This window comes from Pipra filicauda, unplaced genomic scaffold, assembly GCF_003945595.2.
Source record: "Pipra filicauda isolate LSUMZ 115617 unplaced genomic scaffold, ASM394559v2 scaffold3_size10097308_pilon, whole genome shotgun sequence".
In the NCBI taxonomy this organism is placed as follows: domain Eukaryota; kingdom Metazoa; phylum Chordata; class Aves; order Passeriformes; family Pipridae; genus Pipra; species Pipra filicauda.
In genome coordinates this window covers 9,004,523-9,029,712 of record NW_024104532.1, presented here as the reverse complement: position 1 = coordinate 9,029,712, position 25,190 = coordinate 9,004,523, and the positions used below count along the sequence as shown (strand labels likewise).

At 40.2% G+C, this 25,190-nt stretch overlaps 2 protein-coding genes across 3 annotated transcripts in view; one reads left to right on the top strand and one right to left on the bottom strand.

Moving 5' to 3' along the window:
* The window catches only part of DOCK2 (dedicator of cytokinesis 2), a 164,451-nt gene that overhangs the window by 59,609 nt on the left and 79,652 nt on the right, over positions 1-25,190 (bottom strand). Inside the window, exons 28-29 of the mRNA XM_039385240.1 lie at positions 1,967-2,065; positions 785-879 (exon numbers count right to left, since the gene is read on the bottom strand). Of these exons, the coding sequence (XP_039241174.1) occupies positions 785-879; positions 1,967-2,065 (194 nt within the window). The remainder of the gene's footprint in view (positions 1-784; positions 880-1,966; positions 2,066-25,190) is intronic.
* Positions 3,081-25,190, top strand: part of INSYN2B (inhibitory synaptic factor family member 2B) — a 29,277-nt gene continuing 7,167 nt past the window's right edge. The window contains exons 1-3 of one of the 2 annotated variants that reach the window (XM_027722167.2): positions 3,081-3,169; positions 3,292-3,369; positions 22,802-24,987. In XM_027722167.2, the coding sequence (XP_027577968.1) occupies positions 23,606-24,987 (1,382 nt within the window). In that variant the 5' untranslated portion in view covers positions 3,081-3,169; positions 3,292-3,369; positions 22,802-23,605. The other variant, XM_027722168.2, reaches the window with a different exon arrangement.

Genomic DNA, 25,190 nt, shown 5'->3' with positions numbered 1-25,190 from the left:
GCAGTCCTGTGGCTGAACAGAGATCACACAATAATTTGAGTATCCCACCATCATTTATGATGCCACCAAACCAGATTATAGCTGTGGGTGAAGGTGTACAACCTGCAGTTTATGTCCACAAGATAATCCTTCAGTGAATTCTAGAGTATATTCTAGATTGCTTATTAACAGCAAGCTCTCATGGAGCAGAGAACTCCTGTTTCAGTGCCATCTGCATCTGCAGAGGGAATATACCTGAGTTTGGAGTAACCAATCATGATGAAACCCCAAATTATCCCTAGTATAGCAATACATTCCCTCAGGGATGTGAGCTCCAGCAAACACCATCAACCTCCTCCTGCAAATAGTGTGTGGCACCCAAAGTGTTGGTCTTTATCATCAGATCTTTTAGCAACCCATAATGGTTCAGATATTTGATATTTTTGGCACCCCAATGAATTTGCTGACATATTAGCGGGGACATTCTCATCCTGTGCAACTGTACATGTAAGACTCACCTGACCTTTGACAGTTTGGCTTCTGTTGACTGTCAACATTAAGGCCAACTATGTACTTCCACTTGACTGTGAAATACAACTTTCCATTGTAAGTAGACTTAAAATAGAGAAAACAAGCTATCTAATGGATGACCAGCACATTATTTCAGATGAACTTCTTGGCATCCCCCAGGCTGGAGTGACAGAACAGTCTCAGACTGCACTGCAAGGCTTTTTGTAAGACATGAAGTGATTCACTTTGCAAAAGCACGTGGAGTGTGAGCTCTGCCCCTCCATCCCCATTTTACCTGTTCTGCACCATGCTCATGGCCATCCAGTCCGAAGGGTAAACGTTCTTCCCAATGAGATCTTTGAACATTATGAATGTTTCCATCAAGAAGTCCTAGAACGACAAACTGTTGTCAGTCTGTGGCTGTGGAACACACAGTTTCTGCTCCACCTTGCTCCCAGTGAAGCCAAGAGAAGAATTCCTGGGGATCTCAGCAAGGCCAAGATTGGAACTGCAGTCTTACAGGAGTCTCAGAAATGAAATGTCTCCAAATGAAAGATAAAAGCCCCACTACCTTGGGATCTTAAGAAAATAAAGGCAGAGATGAATTGAAGAAGAAGCTGTAGTGAACAATCAAAAGTTTAGAGTAAAATTGTTGATTTTTTTTTTAAATGAATGAAGAAAACAGTCTCACTAGGCATAAAGAATAAATAGATTTGAAAAATACTAGATTTTTTTATTTAGTCCATTTAGTTCACATTCAACATTCCAGTTATGGCACCACTCTGACTTCAAGAAAGAGGGGAAAGTGGTCAGTTCTTGACAAGTGCAAGTAGTGCCTCCATGGACAAACTGTCCATGAGTGCCCTGATGGTGCAATCAAAACCTTTGCCAATACCCTGACTTACTTCAGAGTTAAGTCAGGAGTGTAAAAAGACAGACATAAGACTATGGAAACCCTCCAGAACATAGTGACCCCTGGCACAAACTAGAACGTACCCCAAGTATCAATAAATTATGCTGTAAACAACTGACATGAAAAGATGCACTACAAGAATAGGGAATTTACTGCATTTATCTTACAACATTATCTGGAGAAGGAGTAGATGCAACAGTGAAAATGAAAAGTGGAAATGAGTGAAGTGGGAGGGAGGGTTCAAGTAGCTGAGGATTGATTTTGTTGGGATTTTTTGTTGGTTTGGGTTTTTCCCTCCACAGACCAGTTTAACACAAAGATCCCATTAATTACTCTTGATCATTACATCACCATCTCGGTGCCAGAGTCAACAGGAGACATTTGTGTCCTTCCAACATTTACAAAGTTGTCCAATGTCACCATTAGAAGAGGGAGGGAACACAGTGACACAGAGGCAGAAAATGTACAGAAACAGAATTCACACTAGGAAAAATCAAACAAGATGCTCCACAAAAATACCACTGCTTTTTCACAGGAAATGAAATACTTAAAATTAGTACTCACCACTAGTTCTGAGCTTGTCTGAAAAGTTTCAATGTACACTGAATAATGCTGGTCACTCATCTGGTTTAGGATGGCTGTCATGCAGGCCACAAAATGACTCTGAAAGCAAACCAGACACAAATCAACACAGGTGGATCACTTACAGCGTGGGATTGTACTCTTTCTGAAGCTGGAGTACTCAAAATGCCTGATAAATCCATTTATGTGTGCAAAAATAAATAACATTTAAGCTTTTGCAAGCCCAAATGAAAGGAATACGCTAAGAACTCGAAAAAGATCATTCAAAAGCTGCCCTGCCACATGGAAACACACATTGTGACAAGAAAACTTTATATATAATAAAATATAACTTTATATATGATAAAGTACAACTTTATATATAATAAAGTACAACTCAGTATCACCTTAAGACTGCTAAAAAGCACATGAAGTTGTCTAGGAGTCTTCCCTTAGGAATTCATAGGAAGAAAATATGTTAGCATCAACATTTTCTAATCATTCTAAAAGCACACGATATTGACAGGAAGAAATAGTGCAAGAAATGCCATTTTTTACATTCTGCAGGTGTTTAAGCAGCTATTACAGAACTCTCAAACTTCCATAGAATACTATGACCTTCATAACTCAGAACTTCTTTCAAACTTCCTCAAAAGGAAACATTTTATTTTTCCCAAGTCCTGAAGTCAAAATGCTGCAATCCATGACATGATTTGTAATCCTGTGTTTTCATGTAATTTCCTGACAGGCACAAAGACATTTATCTCCCAACAACAACAGCAATGATTCGAAATTTTCCTTTCAGACGGTGAAGAATCCTCACGGATGCCTTTTAATTTGCTGAAGTTTTAAAAGTGACCCTGATTTAAACGCTTTGACTTTGTTTTAACGAGACGATGAAGTTGAGCGTGTAAAATAATGTTCTAGATTCCCTTGAGTCTTTTCACCACAGTGGGTCAGAACCCATCCCAGGGGCTCAGCAGCCCCTCTGAGCAGAATTTGGTTTCCCCCTGGTGCTGCTCAGAGTCTCTGTTTGACACTAATTCCCTTTATCCCTCTGTTACATCAGGGACACGTTACCAGGTCTCGGCTGCGCTGTCGCACCCAACCATTTTGTCCCCGCTCCAGAGGAGGGAATCGTTCCTTCCTCAGCTCCAGGCTGTGACCACTAGAGGTCTTGTTCTTCCCTCCATGAGCTGCTGTTCGGTTCGTGCTGCCCGTTTTTTTATTTATTTATTCCTACGCGAGCAGACCCAGCACACTTCTTGCATACAACCGGTGAAAATTACAACCTAAAGGACCTAATATACCTTCTTTTGGAGTAACAGGAATGCCAGTGAGAGCCTTGCCTACTTTTTTAAGGCTAAGAAGACACATTTTCTGCAGGTAGCCCAAAAGCTTTTCAGGTAAGAAATCGTGTGTTCTCGGGTACTGATGCTCTTCTAAAAAGAAATGCTGGATTTCCCGCAGTAGTAGTTCACTTTTACAGTTCTGGAGCAGACAAATCTGTTCTGTGATGTTCAATGCATAGCTGAGAGGAATAATGAATTGCAAGGGATTCAGTGCTGAAATTGTGTGGGGGTTTTCTTCTCATGCCTTGATTTTTAAAAAAGATATACCAACAGAAGTTAGAGAATTGCCATGAAAAGCAGCTTGTATTTTTAGTAGTTAAGCATTCACCACTGAATGCCTTTCTAGACTCAGGTTAAAAAATCACTGCTAGAAATAAGTAGCATTTCTTCACGAGCAGTGAATGGATGTATTATGTTGCTTAAAGGCACCCAGACTTTAAGAAGGTTATTTCCTTTGTCAAAACCAACTTCGAAAAATGTGTCTATATGTGTGATTATGGTACAGCATGAATGCCTGTTCTTAGTGACTGGGTATGGTGATTAAAAAATTAACAGATTATAGCATGCCTTGAAAATAAGCAGGGACACCTATTGCTGTGATTGCACCCGAGCTGTCAAATTCACCTCAGTGGGGCTGAATGATACATAAAAAAAGTGACAGTAAAGATGATTAGCTACGAAAACTTCTTCCATCATTTCCACATAACTGTAAAGCAGGAAAATACACCAATACAGTTTGATCTTGAGGCATTTTTCTCGCCAGCAATCTCAACTATCAGAAATCAGCTGCTAGCATCTTTATAGGTTAAAAGCTTGCCCCTCCCTCCTAATCCCCGAACACGAGCAAGAAAGATTCGCTTCTCAGAGGCAGCCTCGGATCTCTGAAGTGCCCTCTCCCCTCCTCCCTCCCTCCCAGCATTGCCATTCTCACTGGCAGAACTTAAGGATAACAGAGGGTTCTTCGCAGCTGTGATCAGAGCTGCAAATATCTCTGGGTGTTCACCGAAATTCTCCTCTGGGGTTTAGGTGCCTCTCAGTGAAATGTGCAAAGAGCATGAACTGCTTGTAAATACAGTAAGTTCTGCCCAAGAACCAGCTCTCACACTTGGGTCAGCTGCCTGTTCACTGGACAGACAGAAGAAATTCAGAGTCACACCACAAACTAACGCTTATGATTTAAAAACTTACGAAGTCAAACATTGTACATAGGGTTTGAATTGTGTAACAGAGAAGGTGAAGTTCAGGTGGAATCCTAACAAGTCACTTCAGCTGTGCTTTGGCTTGTTAGGATTTATCCTGTGGATTACAGCAGAAAACGTTGATTAGAACTAGGTCAGACGTATAAAAAATAAATGTATCAAAATAAACACTTGACTGCTGAGACAATGCAAAGGGAAGCAAGTCAGCAGTGCTATGAAGAGATCTAATAAAATATGTTTTTCAACTTGAAAACATTCATTTCTGTTTAAATACAAAAGAACCCATAACAGAAACAGCGCTGAATTCTATTTTATAAATAATAGATAGTTCTCTGACAGCCTTTCAAAAATCTGTAAAGAAATAAGGAAATGAAGTATGAACTTCAGGCAGGAGTAAATAGGTAGTCAAGTGAAAATGAGAGGGGAAAACAGGTCACGAGACATTGAAACTCTCTATCCTCTTAAAAAAAGATAATATTTAAATGAACTAAAATGCTGCCTTTAGCATAAACACTGAAAAGTGGTGGGTAAGGCAAAAGAAATTCTGTTTTGGTAGAGTATATAGGAAGTACAGTAAAAGGAATCACAGACTGATCCTGTAACACAAACAGGGCTCCCTCAGGTCAAGCAGGAAGAAGGTGGAATCTCCTCCACGGCTGCAAAAGTGCAGATCAGCCGTGGGTGCAACCTTTTCAGGAAAAGAAACAGCTGAGGCACATCAGGGGGATGTGAGTAAGATGCCAAACTTCAACACCTAGCAACTAAAGCACACTCTGGAAAGGCACATGGTGACAGGTTGCCGTAGTAACTTCAAATAGAGGACAAGGATGAGGCAAATGCACGGGAAAAACAACAGGAATAACGTGGAATGAAGCTGCATTTTCATTCTAATCTAATAGAAGTGTTTCAGTGGCTGCAGGGTGGGCAATTCTCGTGCTGGAAGTTCTGGAAGGACTTAGGAGGATTTTTATTTCATGAGGGCACTTAAGTGACATTTACCCACTTTACCAACGCAGAGCCCGAGTGTAAATACAGAGCCCCATGTACAGCATTAAAGAGCAGCCAAAACAAAACCATGAATAATTCCTAATAATCCAAAGACTTGAAGGCTGAGATGATGTAGTTATTTTTATATTCCCTCTCGAGCAGAATATTGGATTTTTTTTCAAATGTTAATTTTGCTCTCACAACTGCTGTAAGGTGAGAGGACTCTTTGCATAGTACCTCATAATCTACACTCACTAATGATGGTCTGTATTAATTAAAGCACAGTTTTCTGTAGTGGGCAAAGGAACTTACCCAGGCAATCCAATGTTTTTGAGGTGTTTGCAGCAATTATACTACGTAGATTAGATTTCATCCTGAACTCCCTTTCAGGTTAAGCCAGAAGTTTCAAAATTCATCATATGTTAGTGGCAGAAATTGGAAAAATTATACACATGAAAAGCATGATCAAGAATTTCCATGGGCCAAATAGTTTTCTCTTTTTTGCTTTGGTTTTTTTGTTCAGAAACAAGTTCAAAAATCTTTCTGGACAAAAAGTGATAAATACATAATCTTGAACGGAATTAAAGAAAAACTCAGCAATCAACTATTTCAATCTAATGTTAAAAATCATCAATATTTATGTTGGACCACAAACACATTATTGGGAAGGTCTCAAAAAATCCTGTCTTCACAGAATCATTGAGTCATCACATCTGTTTAGTGTCAAGGTCTAAAGAGCAACACAACTGCAAAAAAAGCATGGCAGATGCTCAGTGATGCCACGAAGAACCACAGCAGCTTGAAGCCACAGTTGCTCAGAAAACCCCATTAAACCTGGGGAACTCTGGCACATGTAGAGGTTGAAACAAACACCTTGATCATATCATGCAAACACTAAACAGTGCAGGTCTGACAGGAAAAAACAAGCAGGTTTTGAAGGGAATTGCCAATGTAGTAGTTCTGTTGCCTCTCCAGAAATAGATGTCTCTGCCAATGCCTGAGCTGGCCTAAAATGTCCTGTTTCTGCAAAGGCACAAATCCACAAACGTTGGACAGGCTGCTGTGCAACAGCCTCGGGTGTTCCTCATGTGTGAAGTGGGAAACAGCTCCTCATCCCTCCAGGCTTGGAGCTTGCCAATGAACACACCTCACCAGTGATTCATTTACAATAACATTCAGCTGCTCTGAGCTGGTCTGAGTTTTGAATTTTCCGTTCATACACTCCCGTAGTTCATTGGTTCTGTCTCCTTGTGTTCCACAGCTGAGTGAATGGGAGCTCATTCCACACCTCCCTGACAGCTTTGGATTCCTGACTGAAAACCTGCTGGGCTGTTTTTTAGCTGGTTCTTACATTTTCTTTACATTCATATGATTTAGCTAAAAGGATGTACAACTATAAAACCAGCAGCCTAGGAGGTAGAAAAATGCAGAACAATTTGGTTACACAATGAGATAGTAACAGCAGCTGCTCTGTAGGATTTTAAGACATGTTACAAGTTAGACAAGCAAGACAACTTCAATATTATCTCATTTAATACTTTTCTACATGTAGATAAAAGCAGTAAAATAACAGTTATGAGCATGGCATAAAAGGACCTTGGTTTTCTTAGAATATATCCTTTACCATCTATTTTTGGTGTATTTTTAACTTCACACCCATTTCCCAGCAATATTCAAAAAAAATCTATTTTTCATTCTCTGTACTGCTTTTGCTGCTGCTGAGTTTTGTTGTTTGGTTGGGTTTGTGCCATAAATCCACTCCAGAACTTCTACTCCTTTCTCTGGCTGGGATGAACACTCTGTAATTGGTTTACCTTGTGCTCAGGTCTGTGTTCAAACACAGTTCTGTAATTTACTGCTTCTCCCATAATATTAACTTGGTGTTCATCTTCGAGGTGCATGTACCAATAAATGATGGATAGCATTATTCAGAATGAGGTCAGGAGGCAATCACCTGGCATGAGCAATTATTGCTTGGAAGCTGAACTGGCTTGTCCTGAGCACAGTTACCAAAAAATGAGCTGTTTTACCTCCTCTCTTACCCACTGCTGTCACACTCCTGAGCTCAGCTCTGCTGGATCAGATGAAATCTTCCATCCTGGCCTTCAGGGGTCTGTGCAGCTTCTTCCCTCCTCCTCTGCAATCCACTAATTGCTTCCCCATAATTACTTGAGCTACTTTCCAGACGGGTCCCACAGGCCAGGAGGAGCTTCCTGCCCTGGTACATGAGATATCCACTGGGAAATCCAGGAATCCTGGTGCTGTCAGGCTGCCTGTTTCCAGAATTCCTTGTTCAAAGTGCTATTCCATTGCTCTGATGCCACTTAACTTGAGAGGGACACTCAAGTGACTTGTCCTGCCAAGTGTCCCAGTGCACTCATTCCCGTGCTGGAGATAATGCAGTCAGTATTCCATGGAAACAATGGAACTACACACATAAAATACAGGCAAATAATAACATCAAAAGTACTACCCATGGTTTATTTACTGTAGCAAAGATTGACCAATCTCTTGTATTTAGAAGGACTGGAAACCAACGTGGGAACTTGCAGGAAGGGATGCAGAGGCTGGGAGGAAGGAGTTCCCTGCCTGGAGGGACAAGATTTAAGAGCAGGAAATAACCCAGACTGCAGAGCAAAACACATCAGCTGCAAGGGACACCAGCACCGGGTCAAAAAGTGCAGAACTGGGCAATTTAAACTCATGGAAGTGCAGTAAACATCTTTTATTTCTAAGCCATATATTTTAAATTTACACGAATTGTGAAGATGAATGTCTTGGGTGATGATTCACTTCCTTAAAACTAAACAGAGCCACCTCCTGTATTCCCAGAACTGAGCCACTCTATTTGATTTTGCTCTTTTTTCAGCAGCACTCACTGAAGACAGAAAAATTAAATTAAATTTCAACTACGTGATCAGAGATGAGACTGATATAATGTATTTGTGAATGGCTTAAAACGAAGCTTTATCACAAAAGTTCTGCTTAAAACTGCTGAAAGTCATAACATTCCTCTTACTTTTAAATTGATCTTACAAAGAAAATGAGGCCCAATAAAAACCATTTTCAAACAACTCACATCCATTACACTAACAAATCTGCCCACTGTGTTTGTATAGGATTGATTAATAGCAAGTAGAAACTGCCAGAACAGCTTTATTTTGTATCTGAATTATTTTTCATATTTAAATTATATCCAATAGAGGTTTTTACTGGGCTTTTAGTTCCTGTGTAACAGTGGGCTCCACTCTTGAGCTTGATAAAAATCTTGGAGTCTGGCTAGTGGGGTAAGGGGCTAAAAAACAAACTTAACAGCAAAAAAAAAAAAAAAATCTTTCAAAAACAGTGAGCTTTTCATATTGAATCTTGGGTAAGTTGTTTAGTGGAAAGCATAGGGAATACTCAGTGAAAGAATACTCCATGGAAATACATGTATAAACACGAAGGGATAAAAATCCAATAATTACAGAATGTCCTGCTAGTGAATATTCCACAAACCACTACCAAATGTGCCTCCTCCTTAGGTGTGGATCTCTTTAAGGGGCCACTTAAGTAAGATGTCCCAGTTGATTCAGTCTCATTTTTAATGTAACAGAAACAAATCATCTTGAAATTATAATAACACAGAGAGAAACTTCCCAAATACCATTGCCTGCACCAGTAATTTGTGCATATGCTAAACTCTTTTAGGGAGATTCTGTCATACTGACACATTATCCTGGGCTCTGGCAGAAGAAATGCTCCTTTAATAACTCTGTGCACCAGCCCAATGAGAGCTGGATTTATTCTGTACTTACAAGAAAACTGGAATGAAGATGGGAGGTGACATTTCTTTGAGTACCTAAATCAGGGATTATTTTAGCACTCGGTTTTTCTTCCTTTTTTTTTTTTTTCTTTTAAATGAGAAATAGAGAAACCAGTCAAAAGCCTGTGAAAAGTAAGGTCATTAGTAGAGGAGATGAACAACCTCCTAAATACACAGTTAAGGATACATATATCACCATATATATGCACAAAACACTCTGGTAGAAGCACAGGAGAGAAAACAAGTAACAGTCACAGCTCAAGTTAATAAAGAAAACTGCGAGAATTTGAACAGGACCTTGTTTTTCTTAATGCAAATGCTGCACTTACCAAATACTTGGAATTAATTTTTAAATAAATTACTGCTTTTGACTGCAGTGTTTGGGGAACTGGCTTCATTTGTATGTGCTCAACAGTTTTAAAGCTGTACCTACTCGGGGTGCTGCTAAATTGGACTCTGGGGCAGCTCCCTGGAGCTGGGACAGCAGTTTTGCCAGTGAAGAGAAAGGCACATGGAATTCCAGAGTGCCCCCTGACTTGTGCTCCATCAGGAGTGTGACTGCCCCTTGGTTGCTCCATGATTGCAATCCAGGAGCCTCCAAACCCTAAAAACTGCAAAAGGACAGAAGAACCAGGACTCCTGTTCCTGGCTGTTCTCAAAACCCATCCCATTTCTCACAGCTGACACCTTCGCTACCCTGGCATTAAACCCTCCTGACAGCAAATGATGTCCTTATTCCAAAACTCAACTCACCTCCCCTAGGAAAACTCCAAACATTAATCCTCCTCAGAATAATTAGTTATCATCCCAACAGGTCTTCCCAAACACAAACTGGGTTTCAAACAGTTTCCAGTAGTTTTGCAAACACAGTCACGAAAATATGACGCAGTGCCATGTCACCTGACCATCTGAACTCCTTCAGAGGATGACAACTATATGCCAAAGAGACACTTTTGTGTTGTTTTACTGCCAAAATATACTCAGGGCTATTTGCAGAGATTTATTTTTCCTAATCACTAACCCAGGATTTGATCCAAACAGATTGCCTTGCTAACAAACCAGGGTGCTAACACCTTCTCCTGAGCAGAGCAAACAAAATCATGAGTGTAAACACATGCTAGTGAAGTGCATTCCCAGCAGAAAACAAACAAAATCAGGATCACACCCATATATGAGCAGACTTATGAGTCAGAGGGCCAGAGAAAGGGCATATACAGAAAACATAATTTGTTATGTCTCTGATATTTAGTGTACGCGTTTCCTAAACTTATAAACCTCTTATTTTTATGATTAGTCACTGCAATACAGAATGTGTGGGAGCATCAGTATATATGTAACAACACATGTAGGTTATGATTAGAACTATCACGACCTACACCTCAACTATATTTTCCATATTAATAGTATTGGATTTAATAGCAGTTTTGGAGCTGTGCTACTGAACCTCTTCATAAAAACTTATTAGATCATGGTTGGTAGAATCATCTTTATTATACTCCTCCTCTGAAGTGATACCTGTTTATAAAGAAAGTAATTTTTTTGCCTTTTTAATTCTATAGAACTGAAGGACTGAACAAGCATTTGGTAAATGCTGTTATCATCACATATTCAAAAGAATTTTTAATATATTTTAACATATATTTATAATTAGGTCTTGGTGACATAATAAAATTCTTTTCCCATATAATTCAGCATAAACCCATTAAGCTGAATGTTGCATTTCAGCTTCCTAAACCTGGATCTCACAATTTATTTTTGTGGTTCCTGGTCAAAGGCTCTCCAAACTATTGGCTGCAACATTACAATATTAAGGTAAGAGCCTGGAAAGCTGGAGGGACTAAAATCAAATTTCCCATTTGGATCATTATCAGTTTTCAAGGCATGTTTACTAAGGAGAAAAAAAAAGGAACTAGTCCTGCTCAGTTTTTATTTTAAAGGATGCTACAAAGATATTTTTTTTATCTTAAACCAGGACTTCCTGGACTGCAGAGCATAGTGCCAGGAATCCAGTAATGTAGACTATTTTTTTCTTAAATATCTTTCCTAAAATAAAGATGTCTTTCCCATAGAATTCCTTATATTTAGAAAAGATGTTGCAAAAAGAGCATTTACTACTATATCAAGGCCATTTACCTTGTTTTTTAAAACGGCACTGTAGTCACATAAGTTAACAGTGTCTTTTATTTAATCTCTCCTTGGTACAACATCTTAACCTCAAAGCTTGTTAAATACAACAAACATTAAAATATTTAAGTGGTTTTTTGCAAATAGTTAGGAATCCCTTATTAAAAAAAAAATTCAAACAAGTTTACAGTCAAACAAGAGATGAAATAACACTGCACATATGTCGATGGCAAATGAAGAAGGCAAGAGAGAAGGAGGAAAATTGAAATACAGGAACAGCAGTTCCTTATCCCTTCCAGATTATCATAAAATCTAAATGACAGTGCTGCAACTCCAGGGTTCCAGGACATTAGGTTGGCCTTAGCAGGTTGCAGAGCTCAAGGCACAGATGCTCTGGAAGAACAGAGCATTCAGGCATGAAAACAGGAAACCAAGAATGTGTTCACCAGGATTTTGGAGGAGAGAAAAAAAAAAAAGAACTTGTACTCTGTTATAGTCTAGAAGACACTCTTCAGGATTTCAAAGCAGAGTGTAGGGAGGAGGTTCTCTGGTGGCAAAGCAACTGAAGAAAATAACTGTGCAGGGTATGGACAGTGGGCAGAGTGGGTTACCCTGGGCACTGCCAGCAGCTGGGAAAAGCCAAATATAACCCCTCTTCAAATGCATTTCTCCCCTGCTGGCTCCAGTCCTTTACCAGGAGTGAGCCCCTGGCAAAGGTTTGGGCACACCAGCATTCCAGGCTAAAGGAGGAAACAATGTGGGGATGTCCTGGGGACATGCAAAGTGCATGAAATAAGCCTTGTTAGTCTGCTAGCAGAAATCTTAATTATTGCAGCAGAAATCACTGTGGTTTTCTGGAAGCTGTTCCCAAAACAGGTAATACCAGGAACACAAATGTCTCTATCAATGTCCGAAATTTATTTTTTAAAAAAAAAAAAGGGAAAGGATGTTCCCACTGAACTAGGTCAACTCCTGTTACACAAGGATACACACGCCCTCAGGCTACCAGTCAGGCAGCCTCATATTCCTGCCTCATGAGTCTTTTTGTGAATTTAGGGGAATAACAAAGCAATCTTGACAGGTTACACCCAGCAACATTTCTGTGGGTTCTGCCAATATTTTAAAGTGTGTTGTTGGTTTTTTTTTTAATTTTGACTGGATGAAAAGAAACCAAAACCAAAAACAAATAAAACAAAGAAAAACTGAAAACACACCTAATTTTATATTGTCAACACACTGATAATCCTAACCCAAGCTTCTCTAACAGATGTGTGGTTGCCTGGTCTGCTCAGCTTTGTGGCAAGGTACTCGTTTGTTTTCTTGTTTAACTTTGTCTGGAAAACATTGGGGAAATACACTTCCAGCCGTGTCTGGAACGAGACACCAACCACACCTTCCTGCTTCATGTTTTATCTGCCTTCTAAATGACACAAGACCACATTTCAGTTTTTTCCTTAAACCACACTGCTGCTTACCCAAATTAAACCTGAAGCTACTCCCAAGGAGACCTTTTACAATGAAATTATTCTTTAAAATAAAAAACAGTGCAATCTTCTGAAAATAACTTCATTGCAGAGCCACTGGGGCAACACACTGCTCATATGGCATAATGAAGGAGGGAAGGAACTTCTATAAAATTGCTGATATTACACTAACAGGCCCCAGGAGAACACTCCAGGGATACAAAAAAGAAGAAAGGTCATCTTTGTTCCTGAGACACTGGAGCAGGGCAGGCCATATTCAAATTATGCAACTACTTCAGAGATTGCTCTTCTCTTCTCCAACTCGCTAGAGATGATAAAAATCACATAAAAGGCTTAATTACTCAGGCCATTCTGCATTATTGTGCTTAGAAGAGGATCAGAAAGCACAGGGAAGGTGATTTTAAGGGAATATGTATCTGCTTTTGTGATGAACTTACATATTACTTTCTGAGGATTTCACATATTTCACAACGCACGAGGAACTGAAGTTTCTATTAATTTGTAGAGAATGCTGCATATGTTTTATCTTCCTGTCTCCTTGTGGGAAAACAATTTCAGAATACCAAATTATCTTGAAGATACTTGTTTCCATGCAGTTTTTCAGTCAGGCTTATTGCAGTTCCCATATATAACTCCTGGGCTTCTCCAAACTGCCAAGCTGAGTAAAGACTGAATAACAAATACCCCAACACTGAGTGACAAGCAAGTGCCACACAGCTCAGGACACTGCAGATTTATCAGACACATCTACCAATTACTAACTTCTCTGGCTCTCTAAACATAACTTGGTAAGCTAAAAATAAAATTTGAATTTATACGAGCTATAAAATCAGGTATGAGATATAAAATCAGGTATGAGATGCAGGCATTAAGAAATACAAGAAAAGGCAAAGGAACAAGCAGGTTTTTGTTTTGCCCTTGACATCACTGGGACATGTGTTTGTGTTGTTCATTTGTTCAGCAAGGTTCAGAGCCCTTGGTGTGCCCACAGATGTTCATCTTGCCTCTGGTGACTCCATCATTAAAGATCATTAAAGGGTCACCTCCAACCCTCTGTGGGGTCATCTCAGAAACTCAACCAGGTTAAGCATCACCTTTCCCAGGAGGACAGGGAAATGTTTACACTCCTGTGATTTATGGTTTTTTAAACCTTTGCTTTTTGGACACACTTCAGGACAGACTGGGCACAAGATCCATCTGACTCTAAATGCACCCAGCAGGAGATATGTTTATTTATATGATACTTTAATATGTTATAAGATGATTCTCTCCTCATTCTCAACACATATTAGAGTATCATCATCTCACTTTTTCTGCCACTGTAATGAATTACTTTTAAATATGATATTAAATTTATTATCTCACCACGTGCACTATTTTATCCCCTAGGATGGAGTTGCACAGAATTCCATCCTCTGTTTCCACGTGCAGTGATGTGCCAAAGACCCCCAGCCACTGAATCCCAGCCCTTAACTTGGGAGTGTTGTGACATCTCCAATAATAACCTCTAACTGCTGAGTCTCCACTTCCTTACACTAAGAATTTATGTATTCAAGAAATTATTCACATTAAATTTTTTTATATTAAGAAATAGGGAATATTATCAAGAGTAAGAGCTGAATATACCAAAGCAACTAGTTACAAGGCTGATAGAACAACTGTAAAGTCACCCTTCTTGTTTTGGGGTTTTTACCATGTCACCCTAAGCCCTTCAGACATCAGGGGCATTTGGGTTTCAGACAAGAGTTCAGTCCCTGTGTAACTCAGACTGTGTCCAACTTACTTCATGAAAAAATAAACAAGATTTGGGTAAAGAAGAAACATGTATTTTCTTTCTAAATACCAAGAAAGAAGTTTGGCATTTTTTGAACACTCTCTATTCCTACATTCCTCAGTGCCTGTCAGTACTGAGACAATTTTAACTTTCATAGCCTGTCCCAAGCCAGCAGTAACCACCAAAAAAAAGGATAAAAATATTAATAATGTAAAATAATGCTGCATAGGATAATAATTTTATAACTTAGAAAGTGTGAAGAACAAATTAGCCAGTGGTTTGTCTTACCCCAGTGGGGCAAGATTTGACTGATTTTTCATTCTATTGCTCTGAAAAAAAACCAGTATCTAGCCATAAATATATTAATAATCTAATAATGCTGCACACAATAATAATGCTGTAACTGAGACAGGGTATCTCTGTCAAAGCATGAGCTGCAGAGGAGCTTTCTTTTGATGCCTGGGGCTCCCAGCGTGGGGAGTGGTGCAAAGTTTGGAGAGCAATTGTAAGGCTACATTATTTTTCAGGCTATAAATAATTAACTGAAGTGGGCTCCTTCCACATCCTCTCCTCGCAAACAGCAAAGCTTTTCAAAAGCAATTCTTCTCCCCCTTTAGAAAAGGTAGTAGGCAGTCAGTAACGATGCTACAATTCATTTTTAAAGGCACCTGCTCTGCATGATAATAATCTGTGCACCTCACAAACAGCATTAAACTGCAGAGCATTAAAATATACAGGACAGAAGTGGTGTATAAAATGACAGAATAAAGTCACAGAGAATTATGGATAAGTTGGTGAGCCAGACTGAAAACATGACTGAAAAAAATGACTTTCATAATACTCATAAAAGAGACTAAACCTGCAGCTGCTCTCATGGATTTAAAGAGAAGTATTGCAGACACAAGCACAGCTAAATACACCTGTGTTGTCCCTTCCCACTATTTATTTGCAACATGAAGCAACATTAAATAGACAATCATGATGCTGAGGGTTGTGTTTTTACCAAATACTTGATACTTGTAAGTCTTATAAATCCGAACTTTGAGTTTCCTTAGTTCCTTCACTATGGACAATATGAAATAAAACTAAAATTTTCAACTGCAAAGTCAAAGGAAGGGAACAAACACACCAAAAGACTTCCTGATCGTGTAATTCTCACCTATTTAATTATAATCCCCCAAAATACCTGTCAATGAACTCTCCAGCATCACCAAGCTGGTATATTTTGATATAAAATCACTTCTGGCAGGAAGTTTTAATAAGCAGAGGTTTCTCTCCCCCTCTACTCCTCACCAGTCCCTCTCCAGAATGGATCATTCTGTCTCCTGACAGGCTGAGGATAAAATAACACAGAACTCACACAAAACCTGCACTACCAACCTTATTGCCAACTGTACCACTGCTTCATTTTGCAAACATTCCAAGAGCAGACATGCCAGTGCATTACTGACTTAGCAGACTAAACTGCAAAATCCCAAAGCCTGAGGAAAAGCTCCCAGTGATGCTGCAAAGCAGCCCTGGACACAACTGGGAACAGATTTCCTCAGTGCCCAGCTCGTTATATCCCAGCCTCCTTCCTCCCTCCACCTGCAGCTGCTCCCACCAGAAGTTGGGAGCTGGTGGGAAGTGTCACTCTCTGCATCCACCCTGCCAAAGCCAATAAACATAATTCCAGTCTCTCCAGCACTTACTGTCAGCCAGTTTGTGGTAACCCAGCCCGAGCTGCAGTAACTCAATCCCCCCACACCGTAAATGTTTTTCCAAACTGGTGTCTGGGAAGAGGGACAGCGAGGGACGTTCAGCTGAGCACACAAAGCACAGCTCAGGAGGATGAAATACTGGCCTGAAGGAACACGGGTAAAAAAAGCCTCAAGATGCAGATTTGAAATTTGAAATTCCAGCCCTGTCACCGTGATGAGATCTGGCCCAATCCTTCCACACAAGGTTCAATATTTCCGAGGAAACACAGAAGCCACGGGAGAAGGGATTTCAGCAAGATCCTGGCGTGGTTTCCTCTCTCACTGTCTCCCAATATATCCAGCCTTGTGATACAAGTGAGAGTAACAGTTGACTCCTTACATTTACTGAATACTCCCACGGACTGAAGTGGCAAAAAAAAAAGAAAAAAAAAAAGAAGTTCTAGAAAATGATAACTGCAAACTCAGTGCTTGCAGGGCAGTGCACACAGCTGCAGCACAGCACACTGCTCAGCACCCTGGGACTCTGCTTTGCCATGTCCTTCTTGCTCTGAAGTGATAAATTGATTAGAAAAAAAAAAGAAAACAAAGCAGAAAAAAGTTAAGGGGCTGCAGCAAGTACAATGAAAAGTCGGTTTTTAGGAGTAAATGAGTATTGTAATGATGAAAACAACTCAAGTGTAGGAATCACAGTCTTCAGCAAGTGTTTTGTTCTGGGTTTAAGTGTTTTTTCCTATAGCAGTGTCTTATCAGGAGAAAGGGGATGGGCAGTGGCAACCTGTCACCCAGGAACCACACAAATGTAGCTTTGAAGTTTGCTGCTCAGGAAAAATATTAAGTTTGGCTGTTCTACCGGGCATAGTTATAACTGAAAACCCAAGAGGAAGTTCAAAAGATCAATTTTATGAACCAATCCACCCGTAACCAAACTGCTGAGGCCTCTGTCATACCCACCCAGATGTGTAAACCTGCCTAGGCACAGGCTACCTATAGAACTGCATCACATATATATCTTTTAGCATTTTGTAAAGCCTAAATATAAACCCAGAGTAAGCCAAGGTGTAAGACGTGTGCACACTGTGGCACAAACATCAAGTACTTAGCAGTATTTTTTTCAAACTGCTAAGAAAGAGCACTGAAATTTTGTGATATGAACCAGCTCTTTGGACACTTTCCAGCTCCCCAACCTGTCACGTTGGATAACTTCCATCTCCCTGGAGGCATTCGAGCAGTTCTTCAAGAGAAATTTCTCAGTTTTAAGTACACTTGTCTTTGCAAACTAACACTGAAAAAAAAATGCAGCTTGTGCACTATATATAAATGTGTGACTGAAATACTTTCCTCTTAAGTGAATAAAGAGTTGTGTCTTGCCTCCTGACACTAAACCTTGCATGGACAATTTCCAGTGCCTGCTCCAGAAGAAATACTGAGATAACAATGTTTTCTAATCCATGAAGCCTTTCTTCCTGGAACAGCCAATGGAATGTGTCGTCTTTTCAAAGGAAAAGAACTTTTATCTTTATTAGAGTAGAATAAATGAATTTTGAGTATCATAGTTCTGAAAGTTGTATTGAGAAGTGAGGTCATCATGGCTTTATCTTTCAGTGCATCTTCAGCACTTCTTCCAGAATGGCATTGCATCATCTCAGTCAAACTAGAGGCAAACCACACTCAATTTTGCTCCTAAAACTTGCTTAGCTAAGTCCATTTTTCTGCTGCAGTAAATATTACAGCATCTTCTCTACCCAGCCTCACCAGCCTTATACCAGCCTTATACCAAGATTTTCAAATCTTGGTATAAAATTAACCAGAGTTAAACCCCTATAATCTCTGCCATCACTGAAATGTTCCCTTTTTGAGGACAGAAGGTTACACATCCTACCCTGTATTCCCTATCTGTGTATCTCTTCCCCAGTCACCTGGATCCCACCTGGATCCCACCTGGAGGTGGCTCACAAAGCAGGATTTGTAAGAAAGTTCATGCCTTTTTCTTCAGTCCTTGTTCCTCAGGTAAACTCAAGCAAAGCTCCTTCAGCACTCACCAAACTAGTGTTGTGGGGAAGATCTGAGCAGAGAGAGGAACATGCAGAGAACTCCTCTGTGGCCCTGAACAGCATCAGAACCAGGAATTCTGTGTGTGCCCAATTAGAGCAAGTGATGGAAGAATATTGCACTGGAGAAAACTCCAGACACCAAACTGTGCTACGCCAATTATTCCATCTCTTATAATAAACACATTTACCTTCATAAAATGTGCTTTATTCTGTGGGACCCAAAGCAATAAGGCTGCTTGTGATCAACGACCGGTCCCTGGACACAGAGGCCACTTAAAAACCTCTCTCAGCAGGTTCATCTTTCCTGTTGCCTGCCAGCTCTTCCCTGTGTATCACAATAAGCTGCACATTTGCACTTCTGGGGGACTGATTTTACTTTATAGGCTCTGCATCTGTCATGCATTTTCATCTGAAAATATTCCTCCTTGCAGCTCACCAGTAACTTTCAGCACATTTCCATTCATTTCCCTTGGCAAGAAGGAAGGAAAAGGGAAAAAAGAGAGAATTTTCAGCATCATCCTGCTCTAATGGTTTCAAATCCATCTCTAGCCCTTCATGCGAGCAGGTGATTTGTGTTTCACTGCAGTCTCCAGGGATTTCAGAAACGTATCTAAACTTATCCTCAACATCTCTCACTATTCTGAGGAATAAAACCAACATGAGTTTTATAAAAAGAAGAGATATGGCCAAATTAATCAACTTGGCCAACAGCTACTGCTGAAGTTGCTGGTGGAGACAGAAAATGAACTGGAAGTAAAGCAAATCCAAAACAACGTACTCAGAGCCTTAATTCAGACTTGTTAACTAAAAAAGTTACATTTCAGACACCGATTTTTCTTTGTGAAAAGCAGGGGTGAACCTGCCCATGGAATGAGAGCTCGAGCACACAGATCACAAGGGCCCCAACACGGGCAGCCTCTTGTCCCAAAAATATTTTAGGAATACTGGAAAGATTTGGAACGTGAATGGGAAGTGACAGTCAAATAAATTCCTTAGAAACTGAGGATCATGATTCTCCCACCTAGGAAACCATAATTAAATACACCAAGCTGGCTCTCTAAACTGAAAATGTCCATCTAGCTGCACATCATAGAAAATCTATATTATACAGGATGAGACACAAATCAGATATGACAGAAAACTGCTGAGTCTGAATATGTTATCTTACAGTTATTACAGCTCTGTCAGCTCTCATAGAATCAAAAAAGTTTGAGTTGGGAGAGACCTTAAAGATCACCTTGTTCCAACCCTCTGCCATAGAGGGACTTGGGAAATTCAAAGTGCAGAAGCTCAGAAGTAGAAGGAAAATTACACTAATCATCTTCCTGTTGAAAGTCCTCACAAAATGCTTTTACCTACTGACATTTAATGAAGAGAATCTGCTCAAGCATTTTTTTTTTCAAGTAGTAGTTGCCCTAAAACATGCATAAAGGAACTCCAGAATACTATAAATATGTCACACTCACTATAAGGAAAAACACTTATTTCTTGAGCAAACCAGTCAAATAGAAAATGAAGGGAACCGACTGTAGGTGAATGAGTTTGAAAACCACATCAGATATTTAACTTTTTCCACAAACTGCAGAAAACACCCACAACTGCCACTCTCACACATCTGCACTCTTCCAAAATCCCCACTGTTCTTTGCTGCATGGTTTTCCTCTTCGTGCAATTCCCCAAAATGTCCATTTATCCTTACCAGCTGCACTCCTCTACCCACAGCTTCAGTCATTAAACTGAAATATGAACCAAGAAATGTGTTTGACTCTCTTGAAGAAACCAGGAAGGCAGAGGCAGGAAAGATGGGAGAATAATTATTAAAAAAAGGAAGATTATATCTGTTGTTGTCAAATTTCTCCCGCCTGGCAGCCTAACTGAGCTGTGTGTGCATTTCTAGGAACTCAAACCCACAATCCTAAGGTTGGAAAACCAGTTCCATTGTTGTTTGAAGGGGCAGGATTTGCACTTTTCCAGGCAATTCATTAATTACAGGTACTCTGGAGCAAAGCTAAGTTTCCACTGAAGAGTAACTGCCACCATTAAGAGATGTGTGCACAAAGCAGGGAGAGACTTTAAAGGGCAAGATTTGCTTTAACAGTATCAGCCAAGCCTAAAAGTCAAAAATGCAGCAGTATCAGTCAGATTGACAGCCCCAAAATGTGGAAAAGCAAAGCATGAAATGTTCTCGAGCCTCAGGAATGGGAAGGGATGGGGAGGAAGAGGCTGCAGAGCTGGATGTGAGGCCATGGAACCACAGCACACATTAAAGCCCAGGAAATTCCTGCTCCCCAAACTGTTACTATTATCACAAGACATAAATTTAAAACTCACTTATGCTTTTTGTTATAAGTGACTGAAGTTAAATTAACATGTTGAAAGCATTTCTATAAAATGGAACCTCAGAATTTTTCATACTTCTCTCTGCAGGAAATAACGAGCAAAACAAGGCCTGGAAATTGCTGTGCCAGAAAAGAGTGAGGAATTACTTCCTGGGCAAGGGAAAATGTTATTTAAACTGAGTAACCGGCGATGTTACACTGATTTGTTAACTCAAGCACAGACACCTATAACTCATTGAAATTCACCAGTCTGGGTTTTCAATCCAAATATTTGAGCATTCCTACCCATGTATTTTCTACTTTGGCTTGATTTAATATAAATAACAGCATCGAAACTTTCATTATGATTTGTCTGAACTCCAGACTATCGGATGCCAAGGAAGCTAAAAACCAACAGAGTTAAAATAGAAATTTGCAAATTAAGAATGCAGGATTCTCACTCACATGCCTCTACAGCCAAAGGAGAGAGCTCTCATAAAACCCTTAAGGGCTTTTTACTTGTATTTAAAACACAAAGGATTAGCTTTCTAAAGCTTCTTTCTGAATTTAATTGGGCAAGTATAAGTTTCAAAGTAGTCCATCTGCCTGGAGCACAGCAGCTGTGGTGGGAAGTGGAGAATGCTACTGCAATATTTGGATAAATTCTCAAACAAAACTGTAAAAAGTCTCCAGTAATTAGTGGATGATACGAGAATTCAGAACTTGGCAGTGGAATGTTATTTGCAGAAACTGTTGGACTTGTTTATAGTGATACTTATTTCCAGTGCACAAACACTACAGTGAGTTCAGTACTTAATTCTTGCATATCATCAAAGTAAAATTTGGTGTTAATGCACATATTTATTCCCTCAATATTTAATGTGACATTTCTCTCCGCGGAGAAATAATCCAACACTCATTTTCTTCTAAAACTTTATAATAGAATAATATCACATTACTACTTTGCTTAAATTATATTACAGTGCCTAAATGTTACATGATGCTACAGAACAGTTTGCTATATCCTGTAACAAGATCTTTCCCACTGCACCCATCTCATCAGTTCTCCTAAATTAAATATGGTAAAGTCTGTTTAATGCTTAAAACCTTAAATAAAAGGTTCTGAGCTAATGGAAGTGCTAAGGTTAATGAAATGACCAGTGAATTAACAGGGAACAGAGTTAATGGTAAATTAGCACTGTGTTAGGAATTTAGCCCCAACCTTGAAAATCACTGTAATCCTAGAACTGAACTCTGTTGGATTATCAAAAATCTCATAGAATATTTCCCATATTTTGTATAAATTTCTCCTCTTATCCCTATTCTGTTCTGGCAACCAGATAAAGATATTGTTTAACTTATTAAAAATACAGGAAAAATATTTGATATTCAGGTACATCCCACATGTGAGTTCTGAAACTGAGCACTTAAAATCTGCTACTGGTCCAGCACTACTCATTGCACATCCTGAACCAGGGCTCAGACCCTTCTGGAATGACTGGGGATAGAAAATTCACGTTTGTGAGGAAGTCTATCACACATGTAATACATACTTACTGTGACTATATTACTGTCCTGACTGATTTTCAGAAGTGGAAGATTTAGTGGCCATTCAAAATGTTCAACGTTTGTTTTTCCATGACGAGCCCTGGCCAAATGTGGCAAATCAGAGCTTTCCAACCCAGTCTCCTGCACACAAACTGAGTATATTCGTACATGTATGTGTTTGATTTTTCATCTATAACAGGATTAAATGGCCATTTTCAAATCTAAGTTTTAAGATCTGTATCTGGGGTCAGATTCAGGCCTGTGATATTTTATATCCGTTGGATAAAAATATATAAGTATTTTTGTGCATTGTATTGCATATGAAAAAAAAACTTTATGTACCTCAAAATTATAAAACATTTATCAGTTTCTATACAAGTATCTCACTGCCAAAGTTACAGAACCACTGCAGATGAAAAGTTGTTGGGAGACAGCAGAAAAAAATTACCCTGTTTGCCACTTTGTTCAGCTACAGCTGTTGTCTTTTAATTTTCAGGAACCATTTTCTGTTGTTCTGCATTTGCTGGTTATTTGGTCTGGACCTCTCTTCTGATGCCAAAGTATTCACAGAACTGAACTGACACAACTGAACCAGCCCCTTGGATATGATTGGCCTTGTGTTTGCAAGAACTGCAGTAGTTACACATCAATAACTTCTCCCACTGAATCCCACTGGATGCTGGATTTTCCCCTGGTCAGAAGTGGTTACGTTTTGTTTAACTGTTTGGAAAGATTAGTTTCAACTGGAACATCAAAAAGATGGCTGAAGAAGAAAAACTCTCAATAAAGAAAGCACTTCAGTTCGGTATAAAGGGATATATTCCAGCAGGAAATCTATGCATCAGAAATGAAAATGCCCCCAGAAGTTATTATGCTTCTTGTTTAGACAACATGCAAATAAAACAGATCTGACTGGTCCATCATAAAAAAGCTGGATCACTAATGGAGAGCTGCTGTCAAACAAGAGCCACCAGGAAAGCCATAGACTCGACCTTACCTTTAAATTAGTTAACCACAAGTGTAACAGCCTGTTGCAGCTTTGTAATACAAAGATCATGTTAGCTTCAGACAGCAGGATTTCTGCATTCCCTGGCTACAAGAAATCTTTCCGTAAATTTTCTATTTAATTTCTTTATCTGAGGGTTTGGTCTAATCAGCAATTAAATTCGAACGAAGATCCCTAAGGAGAGCACGTCGGTGAAACAAAGAGATAACAAAGGGATAACAAAGAGCAGAATGATCAGCTCCAGGATTAAAGTGCTAATTTGTATCTTGGGAACGACCTTAAGGTACGGGTCAAATGACAAATGAAATGGGTCGCAAGGAAACACGTTACTTACAGACTCTAAACTGTGATTCAATGGCCCAGCAGAACATGAAAATGCGCCCAGTGCTCCTGAAAAGGAACAGCCTGGACTCTGCGGACTTCCTGAGGCACCCCCAGCACCGCAGGACCAAATCCCAGCAGGTCCGGTTCAAGGAGGATGGAGTGAGCACCAAGGCGGAGCTGGAGGTTCATCCTGCCCGAGACGCGCCTTTCCCGACTGGAAAACCAGAGGTATTTAGGGATCACGATTTTTTGCTAACTCGCTCTCCAACTTTTCCAACAAGGGCTCAGAAGGGGCTTCGGAATATCGCCATCCAAACATCCCCCAGCCTCAGGAAACACTTCCCGGTTTTTAAGAAGAAGAAGCTGACAGGAAGTAAATCACTAACAGAGATGCCGACGGAGCCTGCACATCCCATGCAGGTCAATGGCAGCCTCTGTGAGCAGGACATCACGTCTGCAGATCTCTGTTACCTGAGGATAACGAACCACGGGGAGGACGGATGCAGGAATGGTGAGGGGGACGGGCAGGTAAGTCAAAGAGCACCAGAAGCACAAAGCAACGGGCCCGTCTACTCAGATGATTCCTCAGTGTCAGAGAAGACAACTGCGTCCACACAGGTGCCTGAATACATACACGTGAGCTTTCCACAGGACAGAAATGTTTCCATGGATGCACCAGACACAGCCACGGATCCAAGTCATTCCCTGCACTCCTCTGCTGTCCCCCACGGCACTGAAAGCAATGAGAACAGCACACTGTCCTCTGAGCCTGAAAGAGCAGAGCCTTGCCTAGGCAATTCTGCCAACTGCAGGGAATGTGATCCCCATTCTGCTGCTTGGGGAGTGGGGAAAAGCGATTCTGAGCTGCCTGTAGCCAGCAGAGACGCCAGCAGCAAGGAAACAGCTCCATTGTCACCTCCATCAAATCACAGCTCATCTCCTTGTTCCCTCAGAGACTGTCACCAGGCAGGAGAGCACAAACCAGATCCCAGCCGTGTGACGTTACCAGGTGATCACACAGCCAGGGCAGCGACCAGCAGTGACATCCCAAAACCTGCTCCGGCACGGGAGCCTGGAGTCGAGGAGAATTCCACCCAGTCAGATGCTGCCCAGTGCAACAGCTGTTCAGAAGGATTTCACACAAAGTCTTTTCCGCCAAGGAACGAAATCAAACCGCAAACCAACCAAGAGATTAGTGAAATAAATCAAATTCACTTGGCACATGGCGAACTCTGTGCCCTCCAAGGCAGGCTGCAGTCTGTAGAGGAATCCTTGCAGTCCAACCAGGAGAAGATTAAAGTCCTTTTGAATGTAATCCAAGACCTGGAAAAATCCAGAGCGCTGAGTGAAGGGTATGGTGCATTTTTAATATTAGTAATTCATTAGAAGCGTAAGTAATTCATTAGAAGCGTAAAGTAGGTGCTAGCATTCTTTTAACCTTTGCTCCTGAAAAATATACCTCTTCTGATGTTTAAAGATGAGTTTGCAGAAAAGGCATCTTACACCCTTTTTGTGGTAATTGGGCCCCAACAGAAGAAAGTCTCTTCATAGTTTG